Source organism: Liolophura sinensis, chromosome 9, assembly GCF_032854445.1.
Source record: "Liolophura sinensis isolate JHLJ2023 chromosome 9, CUHK_Ljap_v2, whole genome shotgun sequence".
Lineage (NCBI taxonomy): Eukaryota > Metazoa > Mollusca > Polyplacophora > Chitonida > Chitonidae > Liolophura > Liolophura sinensis.
The window spans coordinates 31,471,719-31,484,967 of record NC_088303.1 but is presented as its reverse complement, the minus strand read 5'-3'; the positions used below and the strand labels follow the sequence as shown (position 1 = coordinate 31,484,967).

At 39.4% G+C, this 13,249-nt stretch overlaps 1 protein-coding gene across 1 annotated transcript; it reads left to right on the top strand.

The window, feature by feature from the left end:
- Positions 1 to 799: 799 nt before the first annotated feature.
- On the top strand, positions 800 to 12,907 carry LOC135475929 (D-2-hydroxyglutarate dehydrogenase, mitochondrial-like). The gene is made up of 7 exons (XM_064755892.1): positions 800 to 1,276; positions 2,219 to 2,416; positions 3,642 to 3,835; positions 5,176 to 5,344; positions 6,687 to 6,973; positions 8,813 to 8,984; positions 10,769 to 12,907. Exons 1-7 carry the CDS (start codon positions 976 to 978, stop codon positions 11,017 to 11,019), a joined length of 1,572 nt encoding a protein of 523 aa, XP_064611962.1. The 5' UTR covers positions 800 to 975; the 3' UTR covers positions 11,020 to 12,907.
- The last annotated feature ends 342 nt before the right edge of the window (positions 12,908 to 13,249 follow it).

Genomic DNA, 13,249 nt, shown 5'->3' with positions numbered 1-13,249 from the left:
CAGCTTTAAATCTTTCTAAAGAAACTCATCTTTAAACTGTTCATTAAATTGCATGGATCAGTAACTGTGGCAAAATGAGTAATTACACAAATTGATTGATCAAATAAATCAGTTAATTACAGGTCACCAGGGCCTGGTTGTTCGAAAGTGTATTAGCTAATCCTGATATTAGGTCATTTTTCATATTTCAAATTTTAGCCGAACTCAGCAGCGAATGTCGTTCTCCAAAGTTTAACAGCAACAGTTTTAGTTCATATTTAATGTAATGTTTCTCAATTATTTTTAGGATAAGTACAAAATTAAAGACTTGAATCTGGTATTAAGTCTCAAACCAGTTTTGAACAACCAGGCCCAGGAAACATCCACTTCTCGTTTATTTTCCAGCAGTAAGTTAATTGTTAAAGGTGGGGAGAAAAAAATTAATTACATGCTGTTTCGATGAAAGAGTGCACAAAGTTAGTTGTGAAGATGGCCTTCAATATTTTTTCAATTTTTTTTTAAGGAGGTAAAGACACTTAAAAATAGTCTTTTTATGGTGGGTATTTGGGACCGTTTTTTGGTATATATAGACTTTGTGTAGTAAAGTTATAAATGAGGATATAAGACATGTTTGATAAATGTAGATGACTAGAATTTGGTCTTTTTCAGGAAAGTATATCTAAATCAACAGGAAACTTCATCCGATACTGTAAAAAAAAACGAATTTAAAAATAACTTTTTAAATCTTGACATAAGTCAAATCTGGTTTTATGGAATTGACCCAACTGCCGCCTTGACGTCCGGTTTCTGACGTTTTGCCCATTTATCATCCTGCGGTCCCCTCGGTCAATGGTTTTCTTTGGTGGCGAAGTGTAGAAAGCGCAACACAAGAACGGTAACTCCTGCTCAACCAATATCACAGCACCCTATAAATGCGTTAAGATTAAGGTGGGAAAACTATGCTAGAGGCATTGACACTCCGTGTCACAATTCGCCATGTCTGCACTAGGTCGATTGCGTGTGTCTTTTTGTCGTACAGCCTGGTTTCACAGGCCTAAACAGCCGACATGGACATCAATCGCGAGGTTAGCGTTAAACACTTCGAGATACAACAACAACAGTGCCAGAGGAGGCGTAGTTCTGACAAGTGAACGCTATCCAAGTCTTCAGCGAGGAGACTACACGGCTGTCACGGACAAACACATAGCCTTTTTCGAGGGGTTGCTTCCAGGACGAGTGATCTCAGATGTGAGGGATTTAGACGGCTACAACACGGACTGGTTGAAAACCTGCAGAGGTAAAAAAAACTCTAGCTCCGAAAGACTCGTTGGAATCTCGGCGCTTACAATGATAATTTCGTACCTTTCGAAGGTCCAGGCCGATCTTCTGGACGTATGATGGTTTGTCAATGGCCAGAAACCAACAATCTCTTTGTGAATTCGCCACATAGCAGGAGACAGATGTCTGCATCAAAGCAGCCGGCAGCAGACAGAATATGTGGTCCCCTTTACATGAATATCAATTGCTACTCATGAGCAGAGCGGATAGTCCAGGGAACGAACGTAGCCTTAAGCAATGCTTTTGAACTGCGACTTATTGGTTGTTCATCTTTGAAAAAATGAAATATTCTGCTTTTTAACCTTCATGTGAGATAGTTTATCAAAGCATGTATACATTTACTCTAGTATTGCCTTTCCTTTGAGTCCACTTGGTGAGCCTTAGATGCAGGATCAATCCTGGGTCAAGTCACACCTAAGACCTTAAAAGAGGAAGTTATAACTTCCTCACTTCCTCACGTTCGTCATGACGACTGGTTGACCCGTATTAGTATAATGGCTTGGGCTGGGCGGCTTATTTGCCTTCGGTAAGCCGTCTCAGTGAAGCAACACTAGATGGTGGAAATTGGTCGTGCAACAAGGAGGCACATCACATGCACTCTAAGGATTCCTTTGTCGTCATATGACTGAAAAATTGTTAAGTTCCACAGTAAACCCCAAGCATTCACTCACTCACTCTTTTCTTTGAAGTTCATATAAACACACAGAATACAGTTAAAACAAAATTTTTCCTTTGGCTGTAAGAACTTCCATCCATCAGTTCATTATTAAGGTGAGCATATTTTATCTTCAGGTTATTGCCGTTTCCCTAACTTTTTTCATCCATTTACTTCAGGCATATTGAACGTAGCAGAATATTTGGAACTCTTTCTGTAGTAGTGTGATTATTTTATTCCATACAGGAGCAAGCCAGCTTTTGCTGCGGCCCAAAACCACAGAAGAAGTGAGTCAGATACTGAGATATTGCAATGAAAATCAACTGGCCGTGGTGCCTCAGGGTGGAAACACTGGACTGGTGGGTGGCAGTGTGCCTGTTTTTGATGAGATCATCATCTCCACTCAGCTGATGAACAAAGTCTTCAGTGTAGATGAAATTTCAGGTAGCTGCATAGAGCTGTACTTAATGAACGAGTTAGATAAATTTGATACATATAGATTTTTTGTTTTTTTTTTTGGTTAGCCCTGGACTTACCAGTGGGCTTTTATTTACTATGCCACACCTATATTACAACATGCCATGTCCTTCTGTGTTGCTGAGATTACAGTTCATTATTGGGTGCAATTACCAGAAGAAAAAAAATTGACCACAGAAAAAGGTACAAGGAGCTACAAAAAAATGAATTGTGAATATGTTTGCTGTATTTTTTTGTTGACATTTGCAGTCCAGGACTATAACTGATGTTAGGAGCTATAACATAAATCAAGTATATCCAGACCAACATTCTAGAAGGTCTTAGACAAGAAATATATCGTAGCTCATTGTTCGCAATTTTTAGCTGACAGTGGATTAAGTAAGGGTAGTCATAACAAAACAAAATTAGTTTTTCATCAGGTAAGGTGTTAAAGAGCTACTTCAATGTCAAGACGTATGTCAAATGATAATTGTTGAGATAATCTGAATTGCTTTCATAAATTGTAAAAAAAAATGCATTTTATTAAAACTGCTGTTGTTAATTTTGGAGAAAAATATGGAAACAAAAGTTTTCTGTCTTTTCCAATTTTGCCTGGTGTGATGTTATACAAGAACACTTGATGTCATATATTGCAGACATATAGAAACAAACCACCTGGTGCTTTCAAACGCACGTGACCTCATTTAAGCACAGATGCCTTACTCCACGTGTCAGCTTCCTAATTTATCATCATGTACGGAATATTATCATGTCACATCAACAAAATTTTATGGAAACGGCCGAAGATTTTGTTTTTGGAGACTCTTCACTAATTGGGGTTAAATAGTGCTATTAATCGTAGATAGATTTGAACCATGCTGTTAGCTCTGTTCCATACACTATTCGTCATTTTCCTATTTCCGCCCCAATTTCTCTTAGGACGGAAGTAGCACTTTAAAGAAGAAATTACAATAGTTTTCCAACAAATCATGAAACTGATCACTATAATGTATGAAAATGAAATACCCTATTCCTAAAGAGCATAAAATTACTGAAATAAAGAAATAAATTTGAGATTGTCATCAGAGATTCCAAAAATTTTGAGATATCAAATTTTTGTTAAATAATAAGAATTTGGTTTCATCCTCTGGTTACAGGTATTTTCTGTCCACTGGCTCAAGATTTTCCTCATTATCTCTTGCTTTGTCCTTAGGCACTTTGGTATGTCAGTCTGGCTGTATCCTTGGTAACCTGGAGACCCTTATTAATGAGCACGACTTAACCATGCCCCTGGACCTGGGTGCAAAGGGCAGCTGCCATATTGGTGGGAATCTCGCCACAAATGCAGGTGGAATCCGACTGCTGAGATTTGGCTCACTCCATGGCAATGTGCTGGGGTTGGAAGCAGTAGGTAGCTGAATGACAGATGCACACAATGCACTTCTCAAAAGTCTCACAACCAGGGCTCAAAATTAACACTGGCCTGCTGGACAAAGGCCAATAGAATTTTGGTTAGGCCAGCACAGTTGAAGAAGTACTGGTTGCATTTAATTCAGTTACTAGTTATCAAAAAGTATGGCTCCTCGCTTGGTGTTCAGCATGACTGGGATAGTGCCACGACTGGTTGACCCGTATCAGTATAATGGCTCGGGCGGGGTGCCTCACTTGCTGTTGGTAAGCCGTCTCAGTGAAGCAGCACTAGATAAAAGAGCGATGGAAATCCGTCCTGCATCAAGGAGGCACATTACGTGCATTCTAAGGATTTCTTTATCGTCATATGACTGAAAAATTGTTAAGTACAACGTTAAACCCCAAGCACTCACTTGCTCACTTTCTCACTCAGAAAGTATGGCTAGCACTATGCATGTTATATTTTTGGACAGAAATAAATCATGGCACAATTTGATCGTATTTCCCTTCATTAACTGAAAAACCAGATAAATTAAAGAGCACCTGTAGATCTCAAGGACACCGGCCCTATTGACATTTTGTCGTTAATTTCAACCCCTGATAAGAGTCATATCAGGGTTTAAGTTTTAGACTGCAAAGTTCAAGAGGCATCATTTGATACCAGATATATGTGGAATTGAATGGAAGCTATTGATCTTGGAACATTATGAGAGAAAGTAAATTGTATAATGTCATTCTTGACCAGCTTTGTGTGACAGTTTTATTTAAATTTGATTAGTATATGATGAAGATAATTATAAAGAAACTCGAGAAAGGATCAGGAAATGTTCACCTTTCAAAAGTAATTCAGGGCCCCAGTGGTTAAAGTGGCCAAACAGAGGGGTGACTATGACAGCTAGCCAAGCAGAGGGCTGACTATGACAGCTGGCCAAGCACCGGGGTAACTATGACAGCTAGCCAAGCAGAGGGCCGACTGTGACAGTTAGCCAAGCAGATGGGTGACTATGACAGCAAGCCAAGCAGATGGATGACTGGGACAGCTAGCCAAGCAGATGGGTGACTATGACAGCTAGCCAAGCAGAGGGGTGACTATGACAGCTAGCCAAGCACAGGGGTGACTATGACAGCAAGCCAAGCAGATGGGTGACTATGACAGCTAGCCAAGCAGAGGGATCACTATGACAGCAAGCCAAGCAGAGGGGTGACTATGACAGCTAGCCAAGCAGAGGGATCACTATGACAGCAAGCCAAGCAGAGGGGTGACTGTGACAGATAGGCAAGCCCAAGGGTGAAATTCAACAGCAACAAAATTGATCAGTATTTGTAATTATTTCCAGGTCCTTCCAAATGGAGATGTCTTGGACTCGCTGACAACCCTGAGAAAAGACAACACTGGTTATGATGTGAAGCAGATGTTTATAGGCTCAGAGGGAACTTTGGGGATCATCACAGCTGTCTCCATCTTATGTGCACAGAAACCATCGTCTGTTAATGTAGCATTCGTAGGTATGGCTTTTCGCAGTAGAAAAACTTTATGATTTATTTTATAGTAATTAGGTGTAAACATGTTGTGTCTTAAACAGTTATAGAACATGGAAAAAAAAAACAAAACAGGTGCACTTGAAACACACTATTCCTACCACACGGCTATCTGGTCTGCTGATTGTCTCCATTGAAACAGGTGCAAACCTATTTTAGGCTAAATGCTTTGATCATTATACTTAAAGACTTCTGCTCATTTCATATCAGTACATACGTGTAATTCATTTGTTCGATCGGCTCAAGGCTGAGCGATTTACTAAGAACATCTTTTTATTCTCGGGATATAATGCAGGGGGATATAGTGATCAGCTTGTCTGTCTGTCCATGATCATTACTTTTGTGATTTTCTACAGTTTTGATTGGATTTTTCATGAAATTTGTAGGTATGACAGATACTTTGTGAGGTACTGCCATTACTTCAAGAGTTATTGCCCTTACATACTTACATATATTGAGTTCTTGTCAACGCATTTTCTCCTACAGTTATGATTTGATTTTCATAAAATTGTATAGGCAGCGCAGAGACCATATGTGTATGTCATATGAGTTGCAACAATTATTTGCAGAGTTATTGCCCTGTAAACATAGAATGTGCTTTTGTAGATAGTGTGATTCCTTGTCAACACATCTCCAACAGATATGAATGAATTTTGTTGAGACTCTGTGGGCTTAACAAATTGTATCTGGGGATGTGCATGTATTTCCAGGGTTGTTGCCCTTTGAACATACAATGCGTACTTGTAGATAGTGAAGGTATGCTAGAGTTGCATACTGGTACCTCATTGCTGACTTGCAGTCCCTGGTTTGCATTTTATGACCTTTGCTGTCAATTTATGTATGGATACCAGGTGTGCTAAGCTGCCTCCTCATACTTGGTATGTAGAACATGTGTATGCTCACAGGGTGGGCAGTATAATACCTGCCACCATCCATGTGCTAGCGCAGCATAATGACCCAGAAGCCTCTCACCAGTGCGGTCGCTGTGAGTTCAAGTCCAGCTCATGCTGGCTTCCTCTCCAGTCTACGAAAGTCTGCAGCAGCCTGCGGATGGTCATGGATTTCCCGATTTCCTCCCACCATACTCCTGGCCGCCGTCGCATAAGTGAAATATTCTTGAGTACGGTGTAAACACTGAACAAGTAAATAAATAAATAAACCTGCCACCTTCCTTTGAACGAATCTGATCCTATTTTAAACCCATAATACGTAGTGCGAGCAGGTCTGTTGAGTATAGCCCCAGGGGGATTCACTGCCTTGGTTCTTGTTTTCATGTTTTCATTTTTTTCTTTCCTTTTTGTATGAACAGGCTGTGAAGATTTTCCAACAGTATTAAAAGTGCTTCAGCGCAGCAAAGAAAACTTGGCCGAAATTTTGTCAGCATTTGAATTCATCGACCGGCAGTGCATGGCACTTACGGAGCGGAACCTAAATCTGACAAACCCAATCACAGACAACAAGTTTTATGCTCTTATCGAAACATCTGGGTCCAACCCCAACCACGATGAGGAGAAACTCAACCACTTCCTGGAAACACTGATGGAGGATGGAATAGTGCGAGATGGCACATTAGCAACAGAAACCAGTAAAGTGCAGGTATATAGGTAGATGTAGATCCGTAAAAGAAAACATTTATCTATGTTGAATTTTAAAGCAAGAAACCTTCATAAAAGAGCTTGTTATTCATTTGTAAACTTTCATGCCATAGTCATTGCAGTGTTGAAGACATGAAGCCAGTCTAGATATGATTTTTTTTTTTTTTTTTTTTTTTGATTGGTGTTTTACGCCGTACTCAAGAATATTTCACTTCTACGACGGCGCCCAGCATTATGGTGGGTGGAAACCGGGCAGAGCCCGGGGGAAACCCACGACCATCCGCTCGTTGCTGTCAGACCTTCCCACTTTCGGCCGGAGAGGAAAGTCTAGACATGAAGTATATCATATCATCTCTGACATTATTGTGAAAGCCTAAAACGTAATCATTGATGGACTTGTTTCTATGGCTGTTTTATATTTTTTTAACTTTGTATTAAACTGTTCACTTTAATGGTAAACATATAAAAAAGGGTAACTCACTAATTGGTGACCGACCCCAATAGCACAGTTGGTAAAGTGTCCGCTTCGGGAGGCGGTAGATCCAGGGTTAATCTTGGGTCGAGTCACACCTAAGACCTTGAAAGTGGAAGTCTAACTTCCTTGCTTGGCGTTCAGCATTAATCGGATAGTGCAACAACTGGTTGATTTGTATCAGTATAATGGCTTGGGCGGGGCGGCTTACTTGCCTTCGGTAAGTCATCTCAGTGAAGCAGCACTAGATAAAATAATGGTTGAAATCCGTCCTGCAACAAGGAGGCACATTGCATGCACTCTAATGACTCCTTTGTCGTCATATGACTGAAAAATTGTTAAGTGTACATATGATGTTAAACCCCAAGCACTCACTCGCTCACTCACTTACTCATTTGTGGTCACGAAAGCATGCAGCACACAATCCAGAACAAGTACACCATCCAAATGAACAACAGCGCTGTCCTTCAAGTGACCTGCTTATGTCAGTGTTCAGGTTACATGTATTATTATTGTTGGTGTTATTATTATTGTTGGTGTTATTATTATTGTTGGTGTTATTGTTATTTGTGCCCCACAGTAATACAAATGTTACAATCTATGTAGCCTATATCATTATTTTGATAGTTTTTCGGCCTTGATTGGAGGAGTCTTGGACTAATTACTCATATCACTGTGGTTAATACATGTAGTTACAGCACAGTGTTGGGCCTACTGAGTCAGAAATGCTAAGCACCATAAAATAATGCAGTTTTAAAGGATACAAGAAAAACGCTTGGTTTTCATTTCTTAATATGAGGTATATGATGTGGCCTGACATATATATGTACCCATTACAAAAAATAGCTTCTGTTTTTTTTTCTTGTTGTAGTGTAAAAATGGTATTAAAACTATAATTTTGATTAAGCCCCAGCAGTCAATCTGGAAATGAAGTAGCCTGCTGTGTTGACCTCAATGGTGATAGCTGTCAAAGCTACTTTGGGGTGAGAACCTGAAGTGGAGGCACTAAACTGGTCATCAGTGTCGTCATTTATGAATATTTCCAAAAATTGACAGAAATTATGCATAAAATAGAGGAATTGTGGAGAAATATAAAATATTCCCCAAAACTTAAATTTTTTTTCCTCATTCTTGTGGCATATCTTTCTTCATGGTTGTTAACGCCATACTTTCCATTTTGTACTACCTTTCCATGTGTCCTTAAAGCCTTGTGGTACCCCACAGACATCCAGATCTTGTCCTACAAGGTACCATTAGTCACCAAATGCACCTGGCGGAACATCCATGCCAACATGTAGTGACATACGTCACCATGGTAAATGTTTTTGGACTCCAGGTTTTCAATGACTTTTTCGTGACTTTTTCTAGGCAATCTGGGGCCTCCGAGAGCGACTTGCCGAGGCACTGATGCATGATGGGTACTGCTATAAATATGATGTCTCGTTGCCGTTGAGTCATTTTTATGAGCTGGTTGAGGTGATGAGAGAGAGGCTGGGTGACAAGGCAGTATCAGTGGTGGGATATGGCCATGTCGGAGACTGTAAGTGTTCAGATTTTCAACTCTTTCTATAGTGAGCAATGACAAAGTCTGCATACTGTGGCAAACGTTGTACTTGATACTGTGGCTAGCATTGTGCTTGATACTGTGACTAATATTACGCTTGATACTGTGGCTAGCATTGTCCCTGATACTGTGGCTGACATTGAGCTTGATACTGTGGCTGGCATTGTGCTTGATACTGTGGCTAACGTTGTGCTTGATACTGTAGCTAGCGTTCAGCTTGATACTGTGCTTGATACTGTAGCTAACGTTGAGCTTGATACTGTGGATGATACTGTAGCTAACATTATGCTTGATACTGTGGATGATACTGTAGCTAACGTTATGCTTGATAACATTGAGCTTGATACTGTGGCTAATATATTGTTTGATATTGTGGATGATACTGTAGCTAACGTTAAGCTTGATACTGTGGCTAACATTGTGCTTGATACTGTAGCTAATGTCGAGCTTGATACTGTGGATGATACTGTAGGTAACGTTAAGCTTGATACTGTATGATTTTTTTTGTGTATAAAATTTCAAGCTGCCTGTCAAAAATGAGCATTTTTGGTCACTAAGTTAGCAGTGTGCCTCTTCATTCAGATATTTAACTTCTTATTCCATTATTTTCAATATTAACGGGCTAAAATTCTATGCACTCACTGACCAGCCCCAATGAACAGATCACAGTTTTGTTAAATCCACGTTTGATTTTTGACATACTATCTCAGGTCAAAGTATTTTGTTTTTTCTACTGGATATCTGGATATTCTACATGCGCTAATAGGTGAGCTTTTATCACTGAAGCTAAAAATGTCCTGCTGTACCACGTGACTGGTCATATTTTATGTAATGTGGGTGTCCGAAAAAAGTTTCTTAAAAAGTTGTTTAAAGTAGACGAGCGACCGAGAAAATTGCCAAGCTGAATGTTTGTGAGTTTAAGAAGATCCTGGTAGAAATTGGTGTTGTCTATTTGCCTCCTCAACATTGTGAGACAGGTGACAGGTGATAAGTAAATTAATGTCAACAATAGTAGTCAATCAAAATAGTTCATATTTTGACAAGTCACATGTTACAGCAGGATTTTTTTACCTTTAGCAACAGGAGAGCTCAAAATTGAAATTCTCCTGTTGTAAAATTGGCTATGTCTTCGAACATGGGCTTGCTGACAGATTATTTAGATTGCAGTCATATACTTTGGTCAGTAGGGCTAACATTACACACGCTTTATCTTTGTTTGATACCTTCTTTGGCTGTTTAATGGTGATGTGCCCTGCTAAGCCATAATGTATGTAAGCAAGCCTACTTGTACATGTATCCTCAATGTATTAAGAGTGTTATTGCGGTGTATGAGTGGCTGAGATGTGTTGGTTAGCAATTGATAGCTCCATGTATTTTCTAAAATACCAAGTCGGGAACATGTCTAGGACAATTTGTTAAAGATGCGCTTTTTTTCAGTCCCGAGGCACAGTTTAAAACCCAACCTAGGACAAGTGTTTTCCTGTCATCCATACAGCCACATCAACAGTCTGACATTCTGTCAAGATCACTTGTCACTGACCGCTGTATTGTGCAGAATATTTACCTCACACTTTGGAGAGTTCGTCGGAAACTTGCCAAGGGTCGATGGTTTACAATGAGCTCTCCAGTTTCCTCCACCCACAAAACTGACATCCATCACGTAAGTGAAAACTTCAGGGGTGTGGCATTAAAATAAAACTCAAATGAAAATAAATAAACAAATGAATATATACATGGTTCTATATTGTCTCTGATTGAAGGTAACTTACACTTCAATGCAACTACCAGAGAGTTTGATGAGGAAGTGATGGGATTGATCGAGCCGTTCATCTACGACTGGGTGGCCGAACACAAGGGCAGTATTAGTGCTGAACATGGTCTTGGTTTTAAGAAGAAAGACTTTATTTATCACAGTAAATCTAAGGCGGCTGTACAGCTGATGAAAGATATGAAAAGGCTACTTGACCCAAATGGAATTCTGAATCCATACAAGACCCTTCCTACCGACTGATTGTAGGATGCAACTATATTGTACATTTTGTGATAAGTCCGTTGGTTTATTACTGTCTAAAATTGAAAGTAGCTACTGCTAACAAAATCTATTCACGTCTCTACGATCGTAAGTGAAGAGGTCTGCTAGCAACCTGCAGATGGTCGTGGATTTCCCCTGGACTCTGCTTGGTTTCCTCCCACCTTGATGCTGGTCCTAGTGGTGTACATGATGGCAGTCATATACATGTAATATTCTTGTGTACGGTGTAAAACATCAAGCAAATAAATATTTTTTTATAAAAAAAATATAATGTATTTACATATTTAAATTTTAATAATCAGTATTGACAGTGTGTTATTCAGATGTTTTATTATGCATTTATCACCGTACTGTATTAACTGTAGAAAAGTGCTGATTTGTTCACCAAATTTTGTGGATTAATAATCGTCAGACAGATTGTATAATTAACCTATGCTTTTTGTGTGACATTGTTAATATTTGTAATAATCGCCATGGGCATGGTGAAAATTTTATATTGTTTTTGATGATCCCATAAGTAAGTTTGATGCTAGGTGCCTGTAAGTTTGAAACTACCATACTCACCTGGATTTTCAGACTACTTACCTGGATTTTGAAACTAGTACTTACCTGGATTTTGAAACTACCTACCTGGATTTTGAAACTACTTACCATGATTTGGATACCTCTTACCCGAATTTTGAAACTACTTACCTTAATGTTTAATTTAGGCCTATACTTCAATCAGATTTATACGACTATTATACTCTAAAAATAATGCAATCTGTGTGTAATCATCAATGGAGACAGAAGATGTATCCAAGAAAGATTTTTTTTTGGTGAAAGTGTACTTAGTGTCAAAGCCCACTATCATCCCCGCACATTGGTATGAAGGATTATAAGGGTTCTTTGAGTGACAAGGCCAAGGTCTTTCAGGGTGAAGGTTGCATTTGATTTTCCATCATAATATTTAAGCATGTGTCATAACCTACACCTGACTTTTTTTTATGTACATGTTTATTAAGAATTTTCACTTTTGAAACTTTTAAAATAGTCTTTCAAATTTTTATTAATGAAACAGATATGTGTGTTTATATAGACTAGGTGGGCCTCTGTGGCTCAGATGGCTAGAGCGCTAGTGCAGCGTAATGATCCAGAAGCCTCTCGCCATTGCGGTCGCTGTGAGTTCAAGTCCAGCTTATGCTGGCTTTCTCTCCGGCCGTAAGTGGGAAGGTCCATCAGCGACCTGAGGATGGTCATGGGTTTCCCGTGGGCTCTGCCCGGTTTCCTCCCACCATAATGCTGACCACCGTCGTATAAGTGAAATATTCTTGAGTAACACCAGTCAAATAAACAAATAAATTATATCGACTATACTGCTGTACTTTGAAATTGCAAGAATGTTCCATTTACTTTAAGTACGGATTCACAGTGTGCTAAATTCCACAACACTTTTGTATACAGAAAGACCTGCAGTATAAAATATGATATTTGACATGACACTCCACGTGCGTAAAGGTGGTCACGCTTATTCTCCATAGAGTTTTTTCCCAAATTCCCATTTATCACAAACTAACGATAATAAAACAAACTGTTACACATTGCATGTAGTAAGACTATTATGGTTGAAACTGAGGAAAACATGAACTGTTCATAGAAGTCCGAGTTTGTTTATTACATTCCTGAACTGTCAGTATACTACCCTGACCACTCCTGATGCTCTCCTGCGGTGCTCAGTCAGTAACATTCACAACCAACTTTCCGAGTCCCAGGGCGAAAGAATAGGTCATTTACCGTAGTACCCAGAATCACTGGACATGAACAAGAATATGGTAATAAATATCTGACAGCTTAAATAACATATAGAGCCATGTTTTTTTTTTCTTGTTAATGACTTGTAATACACACTGAAGGAAATTCTTACCTTTATTACTAGGACATGTAAGGTTCAATCCCAGCCCTGGGCAAGGAAATTTGTGGATCCTCCCTCTCGCTGTTCTTTGGGCCTCTTTGACATTAAGCACTGATGTGACCATTTGCAGAATCTTGTGTTGGTTGGAGATCACTCGTTTCCCCCCAGTAGGGTGCACATAAACCTTCGTCACCCTCACGAAAGTTACTTGTCAAAGGTTGGTCATTTACCTCAGGCACTCCGGTTTTATTCATCCATAACACTGGCTGTGAAGATATTCTATTTATCATAATGTAGCACTAAGTATGCTTCATGAAA

Bases quoted from the DNA above. Each gene is read 5' to 3' on its own strand.
- LOC135475929 (XM_064755892.1), top strand. From the start codon at position 976: ATGTCTGCACTAGGTCGATTGCGTGTGTCTTTTTGTCGTACAGCCTGG. The intron at 2,417-3,641 runs GTAGCTGCATAG...CTTTGTCCTTAG, and splicing joins CAGTGTAGATGAAATTTCAG to GCACTTTGGTATGTCAGTCT. The intron at 8,985-10,768 runs GTAAGTGTTCAG...CTCTGATTGAAG, and splicing joins ATATGGCCATGTCGGAGACT to GTAACTTACACTTCAATGCA.